The 21,152-nt window shown below is 25.9% G+C and overlaps 1 protein-coding gene across 1 annotated transcript; it reads left to right on the top strand.

Moving 5' to 3' along the window:
• The first annotated feature begins 11,450 nt into the window (after positions 1–11,450).
• On the top strand, positions 11,451–16,287 carry LOC124923765 (protein NUCLEAR FUSION DEFECTIVE 4-like). Its single transcript, XM_047463736.1, has 2 exons — positions 11,451–11,891; positions 14,783–16,287. The coding sequence occupies exons 1-2, from the start codon at positions 11,511–11,513 to the stop codon at positions 16,139–16,141; spliced, it is 1,740 nt and encodes a 579-aa protein (XP_047319692.1). The 5' UTR covers positions 11,451–11,510; the 3' UTR covers positions 16,142–16,287.
• The last annotated feature ends 4,865 nt before the right edge of the window (positions 16,288–21,152 follow it).

The following is a 21,152-nucleotide window of genomic DNA, read 5'->3' as shown; positions in this document are numbered from 1 at the left end:
GATAGCAATGGATCTCTCCCAAATAACGAAAAGTCAAAAGGACAATCCAACGTACGCCAGAATACTGGGAGATGGAGAATCAGAATCTAATAATATTGGATTTATGAGAAATGAATATAAAGAAATTATATTTCTCCTAGAAGAAAAAGACCTCAAATGGAAAAGTGAGCCATGGACAATAATGCAAAGGTATTTGGATAATACATCCACATCATCGAGGACTTATAAAACCCGAATATTTACGAACAAATACTTATTCAAATTGGGTCATGTGAAATATCACATTTCTCTGGCGCACACAAAGAAATTTATAATTTCAGCAAAATGATAATAAAAAAGACAGTTTCCTTGGAAGATTGGGGAATATCCCCAATGAAAGAAAAAGAATTGTCGTTTAATAAAACAACGACAATCAAAATTAATTATTGGGATTATTGTGATGCCTTCACTAAGGCACTAAATTATGAGAATAATAAATATAAAATTCCTGGTTCATCAAGGTATGTGCGAATGTCTATAAAGGAGACATTCTTCACTGGTTCATAGACTGGTTTTACTATTTTGGTCCTAGCCCAAAGGTTTTACTATAAGAAATCAAGGTCCTATTTGATAAATGGAGCGTGGTATCTCCCCAACTTCTGAAAAAACAAGAAGCTAGTTTATATATTGAAGGAATAGCTTCATGTTTCTTTTTTACTGAATTTTCCATTCCCTAGATTTAGAAATGGATTCCTGAATTTGGTTATACCAAAACAGGCATTCCCTGTCTATTTAGATCATCTCATTATAAATTTTGGGATAAAATGATGAGAATAGATCAGGAAACAAATGAGCGATTCGGGAAGGAGACAATGGACCTCTTACACCAACAAATAAGTATGTATGAAGAAAAACGACAAGTAGCTAAAGCACCGTCCTCGTTTGATTATATCTCCAAAAAAATTCGAATGAGGTCAGAGAACTTATCAAAAAGCCAGATGATATCTGCATACATTGAAGAAATGAAGAAATACTTTATGTCTAAATTTGAAGATAATAATAAATTAAACAAATCAGATTCAACTATGGCATCTGATTATCTCCAAGACGTTCAAAGTGATGTCGGAATTGAAGACATTTTCGAAGCAATCAAAGACACCTTGGTTGAAAAATTTTCAAGGATCATCATCATCCAGCCAGTTCAAGATTTAAAGATGAAACAAGATCCATAAGGTGCGGGAAAAACTTATCCCGGGAATCCCGGGAGGCACTGTTTGCAGAAGAAGAAGACAAGATCCGTAATTTGCGGAAAAAACTTATCCCGGGAATCCCAGAAGTCACTGTTCAAGTTTTTAACTTTTGTAAAATGTTTTCCTATAAATAGTTGTTCATGTTTGGTCGGTAGGGGAGGCGAAAACGACCCTTGAAGTCTGTATTGTACTCTCTCTCTATTGTACTCTCTATCACTATCACCCTCTTGTAATATACTTCAAGTTGGATCAATAAAGTTTGAAGGACAGTGTGTTTAGTCTTCAATTTCGGGTACGTTTCTATTCTTTCTGCGTATTTAATTATATGATTTAAATGTTAAGCCTAATAGGTTAATCTCGTTAGGTGTTGATTATGTCGTCTAACTACCCTACCTAAAAAAAGTAATTAATAAATAATTAAAGCTTATCTTAGAAGTTTGATGGACATCAAGTATGGATTTGAAGTGCCGATCCCTTTTATAAAATGGTACTTTAATTTTGTGTTCCTGTTTAGTCCTATTTGACCATTGTTTAGGCACGTTGAACATTATGGAACTTTAAATTAAAATTAAGTATTATAATTGATTAATAGGCATTTTTATATGTCCTAAATAAGAGTGGTCCCTCTTCAGACTTTCTTTATAAGCTCTATTTTATTAATTATATATATATATATTTATATATATATATATATATATATATATATATTTATATTTGACAATTAGGGTGATATCAATATCACTACAATTTTATGGAAACCACACAACCAATAAACCTGGGTGGCAAGGGCCATTTTGTCAATAAAAGCGGTTACGTGAAATCATTTTCGCAATTATGATTATTGTTTAATTTATTAATACAATGAAATTTCACAATTAAAATATTTAAATTTCTTTATTTTTATTCTTTATATTATTTTTAAAATATCAAATATAAGTGTATTTTTATCACTGGATCAAATCATCTAATCTATAATTAAATAAAATTATTTCAAATTATTTAATTCAAATTAACTAATTACATCCAACAAAGCCCTAACTACACTAATAATTCTGAAAATCAAAAATATTTTATTAAATAATTATTTTTCTTAACATTTTTTAAATATTCACCTTCCATTTATGCGTTATTAGTTAGGGATTTATTAATAAGGGATTATTTTAATAATCATACCAAAAAATTATCTCTTACCTCAATTCTCTTTCTTATTAAATCATTTAATTCATGAACTAAAATATTAATTTATTTTAAATTATTATTTTTTATTTTTTATTTTTTATTTTATTATTATATAATAATATATTCTAAGTCTTTTTACCAAATTAAAAAAATACTCAACTTCTCAAAATATACCTTAATAATTATTTTTTAAATAATCATATTATTTAAATAAGTCCTTCACTATTTTCCAAAGGAGCAGGTATCAGTTGATCCCCAATTTGTGCCCTCTATGTATCATTTGAAAATATTAAACAATATATATAGTTTAAATTCTTATATTTCTATAATTTTTTAAATATTTGTTCAGATCCCTTCATTTAAGTCTGTGTCAATTTTGAGAAGAATTTAATTTGAACTTAAAATCATTTAACATTTTGGACAAAAAAATTCCAAATAAATTAAGTAATATTTTATTAAGTGTCATTATATTACTTACAATATTTTAACTCAGTGATGTGGGTAAAATAAGATAAAATAAGTTGAATTATGTTTGTATAAAAAATAGTTAGAATTATATATGATTTTTTTCTTTAAATAATATATATGAAAATTCGAGTTGTTGCTAATAGTGTCCTAAATATTTATCAATTATTATGTGAGGTGTCAACTAAAATTATAATGAAAATATTGTTTTTCCTTTTTCCCTTCATTAAAAGCTCTTTTGATCCGAAGTATTTTCATATGTTAGAAAGTATTTTTTTTTTAGTTTTTTTTTAACTTTATCGGTAAATTAATATCATTCTAAATATTAAATCACGGTAATTAATCAATTAAAATATTCTTAATTTGTTTTTATTAAATTTTAAATACAAAATCTTATTTTAATAATTTATCTTAAACAAATCTTAAATAATCATATTTTTTATCAAACAAAATTAATTATTTATATTTTGACAAATTCATAAAAATAAAAACTAGAAAAACTCAAGATAGAGCTCGTTTACTGTCAATTTTAAATAGGAGTTATATTTAAGAAGTTTGTTGGTACTGTATTGAATATTTGATAGTCTACTTTTCTCTCTATATATATATATTAATTTACAAATAATATAATTTAATCTAAACAAAATCAAACCAAACAGATATAAAGAATATTATAGTTGGAGTTTTTGTGACATTAGCAACAGCAAGGAAAGGTTGGCTGAAGAAAGAAAGAAGTTGAATTATTTTAATATTTATTTTTCTGAAATAAGCTGAAATTTCAAACCAACCCTATAATATTTAATTTAATTATTCTCTCAATTGCGTAAAAAGCATGGCAATGTCTTCATCATCCCAATTTTCAATTATTTGATCTCCCTTGGACATGGGGAACTAATTACAAAGCAATTAAGTCAGCTCAAACTCTTCTTTAGGTCTTGTTTGTTTCTATCATTAAAGCTATTTCCAAATAATTCATAATCTTATTATTTCAAATCATTCTACTCATTCCAACATATTATATCAAACTAGCATGTATCTCGTACATTTGCACGAGTAATAATATAAAAAATCGTGAAAAAATATTATGGTAAAAATTTTATGGACGGGTCAACCCACAATCCGACCCAAGTATCAATTTACTCTCACATATATTCAAATTAACCACAACTCTCGACCCGGCAATCCGGACACTTTAAAAATTAATCATTATTATATATATATATATATATATATATATATATATATATATATATTAGTTAATTAAAAATTTGAACTTATATTGTTAAAATATCACGCGTTTATTAAATTTTGGGTTAAATTTAAAATATAAAGTTTTATTAGCCTAGTTAGTTAAAAAGTTGTACTTGTTTTTGTTAAGTTGCAAGTTCGAACCATACATATAGTATTTTTAATTTTATTTTTAACCGTTTTAAGTTTATGGGTGGGTCAACCCACAATCCGACCCAAATATTCATTTACTCTCACATATATTTAAATTAACCACAGCTCTCGACCCGGAAATCCGAATACTTTAAAAATTAAGCATCATTACTCTCACATATATTCAAATTAACCACAGCTCTCGACCCGGCAATCCGGACACTTTAAAAATTAAGCATCATTATATATATATAGATAAGTATGATTTGAAAATAACTATTTAATTATTCAAAAGGTCAAATAATAAGAATTGTACTTAAATAATTAAAAACGGTTCAATTTTACTTAAAACGTTTAAAGTTGAAATAAATGTTATTACTATCTAACTTACTTAAATTCGATAACAAAATAAAAATTCTATTTAGTTAATCAAATAACCTCAACCATAATAAGATAGATAAAATGACAATAGTAGTTTATAAGAGAGTAAAATTCACATGTTCCGTTTTAAATTTTCAATTAAAACGCTTTAAATGGGAGTTAAAGGTATAGACATGGGGTGTCAACTAACGTCACATTGGACGACGACGAAAAAAAAAATAAAAAATTTGTTCAAATAAGCCTAATCAAACAATAACTAAACTTATCCTATATGTTGCTCTCACGCCAGAACGATGACAACATATACATCTGTCACATTTTAGTCTTATTTCAAAAAATCAAAATTATGATTTTTAGATTATATAAACTAATTTGATTGCAAAACGTTAGTTACCAACTATAATATTATTTCATAGAATATTAAATTTCATTTTAGCTTATCTCAACTTTTATCTAACCTGTCATTATTTTATTGTTAATTTAAATTGAACAAATAATTTGGATAAGCAACTAAGTGGGTTACCCCGTTTCCAAATGCGAGTCTACTATTATGTACATGTGTGACATTTTTCTTTATAAAATGTATTATTAACTAACATAAATATTGGATAAAAAAAACTATAAAACATTGATTTTATCCAAAATAATAATATAATGTTAAAATAATTTGTTTTTCTTCCGATTTTAAGAAGCTAACATAATTCTTAAAAGTCATTATCACATTTTAAGTTAAAACGTTTTAAGTGAGAATTAAATTTATAATTTTTTATCTCTTAGTACTGATAACTAAGTTAATTAATACTCTAACATGAAAACAAAAAAAAGCATTAGATTGATATAATTGATTCTTATTCAATTATAGTATTTAGACTATTTGTCAAACTATATATAACCAGTTTTTAGACTATTCCAATCCTATATAATTCTCTCACACACCCTAATTTATTGTTAATTTAATTTGAGAAATATCTAAATTGGAGTTTGAATTGAAAATATTATTAAATTTATTAATATATATATATATATTTTTAAATATTATTTCATCTAAATTAATATCTAAATAAAATATTTTAAAAAATATTAATAAATTTAAAATATTTTTTTTGACCGTACCCAAAATGAGCTCAAAATCTAAACATTTTCAAAATGGATAAATGTTTTTTTCCACTATCATTTACTCATATTTTACTTTATAAAATGTATTATTAACTAACAAACAAATATCCAATAAAAAAACCATAAAACTGATTTTATCCAAAACAATAATACTATGTGTAATGCCAAAAATTGACCCTTCCCGAGAAAGAGTTTTTATTACTCGATAGTCACACCTCATAATTTATCTTTCTCTCAAATCTCGAGTGAGACAAGAAAACTTAAATGATAAATTTGACAAGAGTACATTTAAAAACATTAATTTATTAGACTAGTCAAGGTTGAAATTATAATCTTTTGCTAGATTATTTATAACATGGTCACAAATAGAGATTCAAATTATAGTGTTTAGACTTTATCCTCTATCCTAATATATAAAGTCATCTTTCACCTAAATATATATTCTCTAAATTTTTTCAAACTAATTTACATAATTTAAAATTAAACTAATATTTGAAATATGAACACCTTCAATATAAATCATAATTATTGAATTAGAGTTAATATATATATATATTAATATATTAACAATTGATTGAATGGTCGAATCTGATTTTTCTTTAAAATATTAACGTTGAGTCTCTTTATTATTAAAGTTATACAAATGAAGTTTCGTCTTAAAGGTTTTAAAACGACGTTAACTTATTATTTACATCGGTAGTCAAAACTCTTAATTTGCTAAAATTTGGTAGTTAAATTAATCTTTTATTTATTTATTTATTTATAAATGTCACGTAAATAATAAAAAAATCTTAATGATAAACTTTGAAAATATAGTATGAAGTCACACTTAATAATTTAGATGTTGAAATAATAACACCTCATTTGAACAATTTCAATCTTCTTGACCAGAAAAAACTTTGGCTTCTTAACAATTTGAATTTAGACCCGGTCACAATTAAATATATTGACATTCTCCTTATCACAATACCGGACTTACTTTCCACTATTACTGAGTTGTTTAATCATATACAATTAGATAAGTTGTTCCATAATCAATGGATTTTTTATTGACCCTAAGTTGTTAGATGTAAAAGCTAAAATTGTGGAAATAATGTCATTTTTCTTGTTAAGCATCCTAGGTAGTGAAACTAAAAAGAGAGTTAATTAGTTTCATTTAGTCTTATTTATTAAACAACCCATATTCATCTAACATTAATTAGTTTATTTAAATATTTGAATGTGTTTGATATGCTTAACGATAGGAAAAATTATCGATATTAAAGGTATATCGAAAATACCTTACCGCAATATATCAAAAATATCGATTTTTAAGGTATACCGAAAAAAATGTAAAGTATGATATCGTTATCGAAATTATTAGTACGATAAAGGTATGAGATTTTTAAAATTTTGGTATATCGAGGTATACCGAAATACCGAAATAGTATTTATAAGTTAAAATATTATATATATATATATATATATATATAATACTTAAAAAGAAATAATTAAATATATTTGATATTAATTTAATTATAGAAATATAATTTTTGAATAATATTAAAATATAATTATACTGAATTATTATTCAATATATGTCATCTTTACCATACCGATAAGATTGATTTTTTTAAAGTTAATATGTTATTTATGTATCAAAAGTATAATACCGATACCGTACCGTAATTAAGGTATAACGAAATTAAGGTAAGGTAAATGTATGAATTTTTTGTATACCAAAATTAAGATATATCGAAATCAATGTAAGGTAAAGGTATGCATTTTTTACATACCGAAATTTTCGGTAAGAAATAAAGTATGGATAAAACATTAAGGTATAACGTATCGACCCACCCTGGATGCTAAATTGCTAATCCCTTAAACATTTCTTTCTTATTTACTCAATATTTTTTTTATAAACACTTAAATATGTTTGATTTTATTAATTAATTCTCTATATATAAATTTGTAATGGTTATTTATTCATGCTTATAAGTTGAATAAACTAATCCTTATATTTCTTCCAATCCTTTATCCTCAAATGTTGTTGATGACAAGGCTCCTAAATAAAATATTATTTGGAGCATTTTTCACAATTAAGGAGCTTGGATGAAACAAGGATAAACAAAGATAAATACAAATTATTTGACAATAAATCTTAAATTAAATTAGCAGATTGAGATAGGAGACTCCCAAGTACATATATACCAAATTTCAGTTGAGTTTTGTTAGCTTTGACAATCAATGTTCATACTCTATTGCACAATTTCTCATAATGCAATGTTTCCGTTTGGATTTCAAAACTTAAAACTGTTCAGATTTTGTGTTGGAACTCTATGTTACTTTCAACTGTAATGAACTATGATCTTGATAAAATTTATTTCGATGTTAATAACGCCATAATTTATCCGTTTAATGTTTGATTTCTGCTTTCAAATTTTAAGAATGTTTGGCCGATTGTTTGCCAATTATAACTCGTACAACGTTTTTCTTTCGAATTATCTTGTTTGTGATGAGTTCTGATAACTATTAAACATAATTAAATGTATAATAATATTAATATATATTTTTTAATATTTAAAATTTTAATATATTACATTCATAGGTCTCATTTTCAACTTTAATTCTTATTATTTAAGAGAATATTATAATAATAATGTGCTTATTTGAATATTTTCATTGTAATTACTAGTCCGTTGCATTTGAAACTAATTTTTAAAAAATGATTAAAGTAATAAGTGCATTAATAATTTTGTAGTCAAAGATAAAGACAGCAATGAATTAAGGGGAATGATTATCTCAGGAAATCATGTCTTTGATCGTGACAAACGTTGAATAATTGTATAATCAATATTATAAATATATATTGAAATTTGTGTTTCCTAGAGTAGAATCTTCCTACTAAAACAAATTCATTTTCCTAGAAACTTTCACAATATATAAATTATAATGATATTGCATTATTTAAAATTAATTCCCAAAGTATTTATTTTCAAATTTGATCCAAAGTGAACAATGGAGAAACGTAGGAGATGGATGTGTAATGCAATTCAAGTACACGTGGAAGATTTAGTTGAATTTTAGTAAGAGTTTGTAAAAATTCAACCTTAATTAAATATCATTTTATCTCTTTTCATTAATTAAATTACATAATTTATTAATTAAAATATTAAAATATTATTTATTTTAAAAATAAAATTAATTTTAATTAAATATTAATATATTTTAAATCTTTTACATATTCTCCTCAACATTATTTCAATAATATGAGTTTATTATAATACACCCTTATTGAACAATGCTTAAGTATTTTATTTATACCGGGAGAATTTATGATAATTTTGATTTAACTTATAATAAAAAAAAATTAATATAATTTTAGTGAATAAGTTTTACAAATAATTAGAAACAAACATATTTTAATATCTCATTTATTTTTGAACATAATGTACGTGCATGTTTAAAGATACTCGTAGTTTGAGCTGAATTTAAATTAATAAATATTATTAAATTTATAAATAATTAAAGTATATTTAAAAACATTATTTTATCTAAATTAATACCTTAATAAAATATTTAAATAAATTTAAAAAAAAATATATGTCCAAAATATGCCTAGTTAGGGTTTTCAAATATATTGTTTAGCAATAAAAATAATAAAAATTTATTTTCTATTTACTTAAATGTCATTTCAATGGTGTGGTTGAATTTGAATTATTTAAATAACTCAAATCACATAAATATTTTTTATTTCATTTTTTTATTTATTAAATCACTCCATTCATTAACTAAAATATTTAAATAATTTTATTTTAAATTATTATTTTTATTTTATTTATATATATCAATACACTTTTAGTCTTTTGACAGAAAAAATACAAATCATTATCGGCTCAAAATTATCACAAATCATTATTTTTTATTTTTCTAAACAAAATAAGGTCTGGAAAATAAAACATGTATTTTATGAATTCTTATTAGATAGAGGAATTACAGAGGAAATGATGTGTACGTAAAAGCGACTAAAGTCTCGTTTGATTTGGCGTTTATAAGTCCAGTATGGACGTTTAACTTTCCGTAATAAACTCACACAGAAAATTATAATCAAACACAATTTTGCATTTAAATCAATTTTCTCTCTACCTCTCTCTCTTCAACGTTTAAGATTATTATCTCAGTTTTTTCTCTCTTATCATTTTTAAATATTTTTTATTCATTCTTCCTCATAATTATATTTCATTCATTTCTAATTATTTTATTTATTCTTTCTCCTCTATTTAATCTTTTTCTAATTATTTTATTCATTATCTCTTATATATTTTATATATTTATAATATTTTTTATATATACTTATATAAAATTATTATAATAAAAAAACTAAATTTAAATATATTTTTATTTATGATTTATAATATGTGTTTCTTTATATATAAAATAATTAAGCAAAATATGAAATATAAATATATTATAATTTTTTTATTTATAATTATAGTTTCAGAAATGAAAATAGCCTTAATTAATTATTTAAAAGTATCTATTACAATTGAGATAAATCAAACGTGACCGAAATGAATAATAATACAAAGAAGGTGATCAGATAACCCAAAAATGAATTGATAATTGAAATATTAGGTCAGAGAGGTAAAAATATATATATAATAATAATAATAATAAATTACTTTCTTTATTCATATTATTTACTTTAAAATATATTATTCATTAATTTAAGTCATCTATTAATATTTAAAATTATATTTTAACAAAAATTTATAAAAATTAATATATTAATATAATTTGTTTTCAAATATATACTATTTTTTAATTTAAATTATTTATTAATATTTAAATTAAATTAATAAATATGTATAACATTATATATATAATATACTATTTTTTAATTTAAATCATTTATTAATATTTAAATTAAATTAATAAATATGTATAACATTATATATATATAATATTAATTATTAAATAATATTATAAATATAAAAAATAAATAAATTAAGCGTATAAATTATGAGAATAATTTAAATAAAAAGGATAAGTTGAATCAAACTAGCCCTAAATCATCGTATCTCTTAATTTATCTCCCCAATTATAGGCTTGTATGATCTTCAATATATAATATCCTTGGATGAAAATTAGTTTATTTAAAAATATGAATTGAATATTATAAAAAATAATAATATAAAAATAAACCACGCAAAACAAGTTTTAGCCAGTAACGATTGTCAGTCAACTTTAAAGTCTTCTGGATATAAAAGAAAAGAGTCAACTCTCTCACACACAAGCACATGGGTTTGATATTCACGAATAGTTTAAGAATTTTGAAATACATAATTAAATATACAATAACTGATTTATTTTAATAATATCTTATATTTATAAGCATTGAACAACAACATCTAAATTTAAAATTAAAATTATTTATAAATATTTTTAACTTCATATATGGATAGATAATTGACATATTGATTTACATAAAATTTCAAATTAAGAGTAGAAAATTTCAAAATTATATCTTACTTATAATTAAGATATAATTTTGTGTTTTTATATATTTGAATAACATTTTATGTTACGTCTTTCATGAATAGTCAATTATCATTTCTCAATTTTTATATCTTACTTATAATTTATATCATTCTACAGAAATGTCTATATAATAAGCAATACAGGCCCCCACGAAAATAGTAGACCATTAACTATACATATTAGAGCTAGAGAAAGAGAGAGTCAAGGATTCTAACTAATCCTTCCTCAGAAAAATTAGTAATGGGTGAGGGCGGGGATGGATGGAGGTTGGCCGTGCAAGTGGTGGAGGGGCGGTGGTTCATGGTGTTCGCCTCTTTCCTCATAATGTCGGCGGCAGGTGCGACCTACATGTTCGGGTTGTACTCGACCGAAATTAAGGAATCACTCGGCTACGACCAGACCACACTAAACCTTCTCAGCTTCTTTAAGGATCTTGGAGCCAACGTCGGGATCTTGTCGGGGCTCATCATGGAAGTGTCACCGCCTTGGGTGGTTCTAGCCATGGGAGCCGTCCTTAATTTCTTTGGTTATTTTATGATTTGGCTTGCAGTCACCAAACGTTTATCTCGTCCACAAGTTTGGCATATGTGTCTATATATCTGCGTCGGTGCTAATTCTCAGGTAAACCTTAATTTTCCTATAAAAAATCCCATAATTATAGAATTATTTGTAAAAAAAATGTGTAAATATATATAACTAGTGTCTAAGAAACAAAATATAATAAAATCAGCATGGATTTGTATTAAATTATATATTTATATATATCAGGAAGGAAAATATAACATAAAAAATTATCAAAATAGTATTGCTTTTGTTTTAACCTTCTTAAATATTTCTCAAGTGGTCAGATCTGTACAAATAAAAAAACATAAGATAATTACTAATTGGATTATAAAATATTCTGTTTATATATTTTTGTTTTGAAAAGGTCAATGTTTCATATTGGACAGTAGTTACTCCAAGAAATATAATTATTTATCCAAAGCTCTTTAAGTCAATCTAGATGAGCGAACGGGAAGACCCGGAATGTCTATTTGTGTTTCTAGGTCTTTTTAGTATAATATTTTATAATTTAATTCAAATGATCTTAAATTATTTCTAGGGGTGGATCGGTACAGTATACCTTAGTTTTTTATTCATACCTTATACCTTACCTAAAACTTCGGTGTAGAAAAATTTATACATTACCTTACCTTAATTTCGGTATACCTTAGTTTCGGTATGGTATCAGTATATATACCTTTGATACCTAAAAAAACATATTAACTTAAACAAAAAATAATTTAATATGATTAATACAAAAACGTTACACAAAACAAAAAATTAAAGATATTTATGATAAAATAAATATTGTTTATAAAATCTAATATTCTTAAAAACTAGCAAATGTTAATAATTAAAATTAATTACAAAAATATTATAATCTTCAAGTTAGACTAAAGTGGAAGCGAGAGAGTGAGATTCAGAACGGTTTTCAGTTGCATATGCAATTTTATTTTATAAATTGATAAAATAATTCAAATTAGATAATGATAATAAATATTAGTTAATTTAGATTTAATTAATAAATAAAAACACACTCTTTTCAATTTTTTCAATTTCATTGAACAATTCAAGTTCATCATTGGTAGGATTTTTTCATAAGTTGAATTCTTATCCAATATAATTTGAAGAGATTGCATATATTGAAATATATTACAATATAATTATATTTTTATTTGATTTTCAAAAATTATGATTTTTTAATTAAATTAATATCAAGTTTATTTATTTCCTAATAAATATTATATAATATATATTTTTTAATTTAAAAATATTATTTTGATATTTCGGTATAACTAGATATATCAAAATTTGAAAATCTCATACATTTATCTTACAAATAATTTCAGTAACTATATCATACCTTACCTTTTTTCGGTATACCTAAAATATCGATATTTTCGATAAATTACGGTACGGTATTTTCGATATACCTATAATATCGGTAATTTTTCTCACCCCTAATTATCCCAATCATAATTCAATATTTATTTTAATTGATTTTTTTTTGCTTACTCAGATTATGAAATTATAATTTAAATTAAAAATACTGAATTATGTCAATTATAATTAATACGTGGTACTGTCCAATTTGAATTATTTTTCAACCACCTTATAAATTTCAATTTATTGTGAATAGGAAAAGGACAAAAAAGAAAATAGATAAAAATACACATCTTTGACCTTTCCAAACATGGAAGTTACTTTCAAGTGACGGAATATCATAGCCTAGTTTGATTGATAAAGCGTTATTTTAATTTATTATTTATCAATAACCCCTCATTCAAATCATGAATTTATAATATTCATTTTATCATTTAAACCAAATATATATAAAATAGCCACTTTTGTCTAGACCATTTCTGCCTAAAGTTTGGAGCTCCTTTGATGTTGAGTTCTTTTTTACTTTTTTTTAATAAAAAATATTTTATTATTATTTTAAATATTAAATCACTTTATTAAAAATATTAAAATATTTTAATTTTATAAAATTTAGTTTTTAAATATAAAATAACATTATAATAATATGAGAATTGGGGTGTCCTAAATGAAAAATAATTTTTTTATTTATTTTAATTTAGTAGTTATATTTTTTATATTAAATAAATATAATAAATTTGTATTATTTATAACAACAAAAAAAAAGTTAAAATATGTTAGTTTAATTGGTTAGGTATTATATTAACACATGTTGATCTAATGATCAAACTTTTTAGACTATTGATTTTAATTTTTATGATTTTAGGTGACCGACTATCTTTGCTCTTACCTACCTTAGGCCAATCTAATAATAATCCAACTTATTAAAATTATAACTAAATTAATTTTTATAAAAATAATATTTAAGATCCTTATTGAATTTTTTGAAAAAGAATTATTGAATAAAGACGTTAAGTTATTTAAATATTTAATTAATTTAATTAATATAATAACATTTTATATTTATAAAAATAAGAATAATAAGTTAGGAGTATTTTGATATTTTAATTAATTAAAAGTGAAAAAAATATGATAAGAGAGTTTTTAATAAAAAAAAATCAACATGAAACAAAGGATTATACTTATGATTTATTTTTTAAAATTACTTATTGTCATTTAATTAAGTTAAAAAAAGGAGAGAAGAAAACAAACATTTGTCATAGTTTGGTAAGAAACTAACATGAATAACAATAAACCACAAATGAATAAAAAAAACCTAACACAACACAAATGAATACAAGAAATCCAACACAAAACAATTAGTTCAATTTGTCATGATAAGATATATTTTTGAAATGAGTAGTTGTTTCTAAATATATCTTATGTAGATACCAACCCTAAGTTCTTGGGTTCGAGCCTGTCAGGCGATAAATTCTGCGCCTGATTAAATGATTAAGCGTGTTTGTGGGCTACCTACTTAATGCGTTGTTCCATTTTTTTTTTCTAAATATGTCTGTTTCACCTAATATATTTATTATTTCAATGAATAGGCATTCGCAAACACCGGAGCTTTAGTGACGGCGGTAAAGAACTTCCCGGAAAGTCGAGGCGTCGTGCTCGGTTTACTCAAGGGTTTCGTCGGTTTAAGCGGCGCCATAATCACTCAAATCTACCACGCCTTCTACGGCGACGATACTCAATCACTTATCCTCCTAATCGGATGGCTTCCAGCCGCCATCTCATTCGCATTCATCCGCACAATCCGCATTATCAAAATCGTCCGTCATCCCAACGAACTCAAAGTCTTCTACCGTTTCCTCTACATCTCCCTTTCCCTCGCCGGTTTCCTTATGATCATGATCATTTTAGAAAAACAGTTCAATTTCACTCGCCCTGAATATGTCTCATCCGCCGTCGGAGTCCTCGTTTTGCTCTTCTTTCCGTTAATGGTCGTCGTAAAAGAGGAATATAAGACCTGGTTGAATAGGAAACAGTCATCGTCGCCGCCTTTGCAAATCGTCACAACAGAGGAAAAACAGAGTATTACTACTCCACCACCGCCGCCACCGACGACGACGAACAAAGAAGAACAGTCATGTTTCAAGACAATATTCCGACCACCCAATCGGGGAGATGATTTCACGATCCTACAAGCACTCTTTAGTGTGGATATGTTCATCCTCTTCTTCGCAACCATATGTGGTGTCGGCGGAACCCTAACCGCCATCGACAATTTAGGTCAAATCGGAACTTCATTAGGTTATCCGAAAAAGAGTATAAGCACATTTATCTCATTGGTTAGCATATGGAATTACTTAGGCCGGGTCGCATCCGGTTTCGGTTCTGAAATCTTATTAAACCGGTATAAGGTCCCTAGACCGTTAATGCTCACTTTGGTAATGCTCTTATCGTGCGTTGGCCATTTATTGATTGCATTTGATGTTCCAAACGGGCTCTATATAGCGTCTGTGGTGATCGGGTTTTGTTTTGGAGCTCAATGGCCATTACTATTTGCAATAATATCGGAGATATTCGGGTTAAAGTATTACTCGACCCTTTATAACTTTGGGGCAGTGGCTAGTCCAATTGGGTCGTACATTTTGAACGTTAGGGTGGCTGGACATTTGTACGATAAGGAGGCGGCAAGACAAATGAGTGTTCTTGGACGTGTTCGGAAGAAAGGGGAGGATTTGGATTGTGTTGGGGTTGAGTGTTTTCGATTGGCTTTTATAATTATTACCGGAGCAACCGTGGTTGGTGTGTTAGTTTCATTTATTCTAGCGATTAGGACTAGGAAATTCTATCGGAGTGATATATACAAGAAATTTCGCGATCAGGCTGCACAGAGTGAAATGACATTACAGGAAAATGGCGTTTCCACTTCGACGACAACGACCAATAAGGTATAATAATAAGGGTGTTTTAGGACTGATCGGTTTGGTCGGTCTATATGTTGTAACATTAGGGTGACACTCGAAATTGGTAAAATGCAACTTTAAATACAATTTACTATACATTTTTATTAATGCAAGTTAGATGGAATTGCATTGTTTGTATAAAAAGTAAGACAAATTAATAATAATTAGAAAAAATTTCGTTTGCACGTGAAAAAATATAAAAACAAAAAAATTAAAAAAAGTTATAATAAAATTTATTTAATGTTTAAAATTATTAAAATAAAAAATATAACGCTCTTATTCAACATTTTATTCACTTCGTTAAAACAACTTATTTTCTCACATATTTCATCACATATTTTTTCCGAATGAATCTCTCATCTCTAATCTCGTGACTTAACACTTTCACTTTGTCAATCAAATATTTGATTCATAATTTTTAATAATTAGCATAATGACCTCAATCTTTGGTCAATCAAATATTTGATTTATATTTGTTTAACCATTTTCAAATGATACCGGTTTATTATCCTTCTACAAACCACATCTCAATCACACTTGGTTAAAAGTTGTACTTATTTTGTTAGGTGCAAGTTTGAAATATACAAATAGCATTTTTAATTTTATTTTTAACTGTTTTAAGTTCATGGGCGGGTCAACCCACAATCCGTCTCAAGTATCCATTTACTCTCGCATAAATATTCAAATTAACCACAGTTCTCGACCCGACAACCCGGACACTTTAAAAATTAAGCATCATTATATATATATTAGTTAGTTAAAAATTTGAACTTTTATTGTTAAAATGTCTCGCGTTCATCAAATTTGGTGTTAAATTTTAAATATAAAGTGTTATTAGCATAGTTGGTTAAATTGTTTTTGTTATGTTGTAAGTTCAAAACATACCAATAATATTTTTTTATTTTATTTTTAATCGTTTTAAATTGTATTTGATTTTTTTTCTTTTAATGCCTGATGCTGAAGTGGATTAAATAATAATAATAATAATAATAATAATAATAATAATAATAATAATAATAATAATAATAATAATAATAATAATAATAATAATAATAATAGAAGATGAACCGATGATATGGATTTAATAATAATGCCGAGTTCATTTAATAGAGTTACCAAAATAAAAAAATAAAGATTAGTATGACACATTTTTGTAAGCGTGTAGGTATAAATAAAATTTCCAGACTTCCAGTACATAACTATTTTTCATTAATCTACCTAAGTTACTAGTTAACTATGATATTCTTCCTTAATAATAAAATATATTTTTATTTTGTTATAATAATAATAATTGAGAGTTAAACTTGGACCTATTTTTTCACATTTGTTCGAATTTTGAATGGAATCAAAGAATATAGACAATAATAAAGTGGATTGGAATGAAAATTGCATTTACCATTCCATCTCTATTCTATTTTGGAGATATATTTATTGTCATTCTTGTTCGGTTTGGTTTTAAAAAATTTATGTGAATTACTATTAATATTATAAATAAATAAAATTATATAAAAAGATGTTTATATTTATATATATATATATATAGTAATATATTAAAATTTTATATTATTAAACATAAATAAATTTTAAACTTTTATAAAATATGAAAATAAATAAATTTATTGGTGATTTTATACTTTTAATTTAATTGTGTTTATGAGTGTTTTGATTAAAATCAAATCAGGACGAAGTCGGGCAAGACACAAATTTAATTACATCCTCAATTCGGTCATACCGCTCCAAATGAACATCTTATTGAAAACCGCATCTTATTGAAAACCGCGGGACAAATTATAATTCATATAATTAGAATTCAATTTTGTTTGTAGTGTAATTATTTAATGTAATATATTTTATTAATTTAAAAAAGAAAACAAGAATGACTTCCATTTAGGAGAAAAGCCAAGGTTGAAGTTAGAGTATTGAGATAATGCACTCAAATAAATCTGAACTATACTAATAATAAATTTTAATGTTAAAATTGGTTATTAAGGGTTTTGTATTATATACTTTGGTAGGTAACTTGTCAACATTTTAGACCTATTTAATTTTGAAACTTTTTCATAAAACGTATAAACATAAAAATTTGACATATCTCAATTTATAAAATATTATTAATATTAAAATAATATTTTAAAATTTTAAATTCAAATTAACCCAAAAAAAAATTAAAAATAAAATTAAGATTAATTATTGTGATAATTAAATCATAATTAGACAAATTAAATAAAAATCTAAAAATAATTTGAGGTTAAAATATTGTATTTATTTTACTCAAATTAAACCCAAAAAGATGTTGAAATAATTTAATTATGATTTTAAACATAAATTATGTATAATTTATGGCTTAAAATAATTAAATAAATTTCTCAAAATACCCAAAAATAAAATAAATGATTATAATTTTTATTATGTAGTCAAAAATATTTTTGTGTATTAATTTGGTGAAGAAAAACGCAAAAAAGGGTTAAAATTCGATTTCAAATAACTTTTATATTAAAAATAAAAACTAATGATCTAGTGTAGCCGAAAATGAAGGATTTCATTGCAGTAGGAGCTCTAATCATCGTATAAGCGCTGGATTTTCATCCAGCACCCAAGAAGAAGCCACATATGCCGGTTGTAAACAAGCACACACACGCTTGGGTCCACACTGGATTAGCTACTGGGGACGCTAACTCCGTTAGCCCAAACACCCAAACGCCTGACAGAACTCCAAGCAATGGACAAACTGCAACAAAGCGTTCATTTAAAACAAAATGAAGTCTTTTTGTTTGTCTCCTTCGCAAACGCCGGAGGCCCGCGATCGACGCCGAAGACCTTCTAGAAAGCTTATCTCCTCCGTTTTTCAACTTTATACCCCCATTATTTCACTAACGTGCACGTCTTTACCTCGTAATCATTTCTCCTAGGATAAGAAGTCAAAACTTATATTGTAGCTAGGCTGCCGGGGACAAAACAGAAACATTGAAGAAGGATTTCAAAAAAAAAAAATCAAAGTTGAATTTGATCTCAATAACCGACCTAACTTATTATAAATAGTCTCTATGTATTCTTCTTCTAATCCATCAAACAGAATCCGAACATTACAGCCTGATTGAAGATCTGCCAAGAAACTCCGGCGATTGATTTTTGAAGAAACTGCTCCAGCGATCTAAGATTCGATCTAGAACTCGGGAAAGCTTCCTACACATTATTGGAGTGTTCTCTAATCACTTGTAAGCTTCCAGACCTACTGTAATTCAAGTTGGGTTTTGAAATTTAATTTTTTCAAGTTTGATTAGGTTTATCTTATTTAGGGATCAATTTTGTGATTTTTTAGTTGAAATCAATCCCCATATGATTTAAGTTTTCTATCGAAAGAGATTTCATCAATTCAATCTTAATCGAAAAAACCCAAATTTGATTTAAAAATCTGGAAATTTTGAATTTCGTATTCTTGAGCTTTTAGGCTTGAACTTTGATTCAATTAGAAGTCTAACATGTTTGTAAACATGATAGGATGATTTCTAAATCATAAAATCAACACCCCGATCATGTTTGATCCAACAGAAATTTAAAAAAAAAAGTTTAAATTTCATTTTCAAAAATTGTTACAGAGCTTGACTAATGTTCTTGTTTTGGTTGTATTCGATTATAAACATTATTTCAAATCTATTGGAACAAGAATTAGGCCAAGAGATGGCCTAAATCAAAAGTTCACAATTCTTGCCCTATAAATCGGGTTGAGAAATTTATCATTGTAGAGCTCGATTGATCGGGTTTAGAATTATGCATTATGATCCCTATATTCATATGAGTTGTTTACATCTTATAGATCATGTTTTCATGATCTGTATCAAAATTTATATACATGCAATTCTTCATACCAAATGAAGAACACTCGGTACCGAGTCTTGTAGGACTAGGACTGAGAATCTTGGTCTTGACCGAGACCAAGGACTGAGAAAATTGACCTAGAACCAAGACTAAGGACTAGTGTTTTTAAGTTACAACCAAGACCTATGACTGATGTTCTTGAGCAAGGACCAAAGAAACGGACCAAGGATTCTAACCTAGGACCAAGAGGTCTAACTTGGGACCAAGACTCCTAGACCTAGGATTGAATAACCCGAGTTTAGGACCGAGTCTTCCGAACCTAAGGGCCGAAACCTACGGTCCCTTGACCGAGCATCCCGAGCCCCGATCTAGACCACCCTTGGTCTAGACCGAGCCCATCCGAGCCTAAACTGGTATAAACGGACCCAAGCCCTAGGACTCCAGTCCTAAAGCCTGATTGGTTCCACTTTTCAAAATCCAAAATTATTTTTGTAATTTTGGAACATCAATCCATTTTCAAATAATCCTAAAAGGTCAAAAAATGATTTATATATATTTTTGGGATAATTCTCAAACACATATTTGGTTAAGGCTCCGTTTGAAAATTATTTTTAAATTCTAATATTTTTCTGATATTTTTCATGTGTTATACTTAGTCTTATATCAATGCAATTGCAGGCACGTCATTCTAAATAATTTTGTACAATTATTTACATAATCTAAATGCATCCTTGTTTAGGATTTCCACACTACTAATTTAAGGAAATAAATGTTATAAATAATTTTTTTATTAACCAGACTTTTAGTTTTTGAATAAAACTGTTTTCAACGGGCGCGGAGGACTTAGCGCGAAAGCCCTTTCCCAAGCGTAATCAAATAACTAATCCCTTATAGAAACTCTAGTATAAAGTACGTTTATACACGTACATTTTACTGATATTTCTAAAATCATTTGGCGACTATATTTTCAAATAAATAATATTTCCTTACATTAATTATGTTTAATTAATTTAATCCGGATTTTAAATCAAATTATCATTTGATTATAACAAATCCCCATATTATTAAAGTTTGAATAAAATTAATTATTTTTACTTAGTTAATTTTAAAAGCTCTCGGGTTTTGTAAATATCCCCTTTAAAATAATGTTTCATTTTAAAAATATGCTTGACATGCAAATCAAGAT

Source organism: Impatiens glandulifera, chromosome 2 (genome assembly GCF_907164915.1).
Source record: "Impatiens glandulifera chromosome 2, dImpGla2.1, whole genome shotgun sequence".
Lineage (NCBI taxonomy): Eukaryota > Viridiplantae > Streptophyta > Magnoliopsida > Ericales > Balsaminaceae > Impatiens > Impatiens glandulifera.
Note: the sequence above shows the minus strand (reverse complement) of the source record. Positions and strands in the feature narration are given on the sequence as shown.

Bases quoted from the DNA above. Each gene is read 5' to 3' on its own strand.
- LOC124923765 (XM_047463736.1), top strand. From the start codon at position 11,511: ATGGGTGAGGGCGGGGATGGATGGAGGTTGGCCGTGCAAGTGGTGGAG. The intron at 11,892-14,782 runs GTAAACCTTAAT...TTCAATGAATAG, and splicing joins GCGTCGGTGCTAATTCTCAG to GCATTCGCAAACACCGGAGC.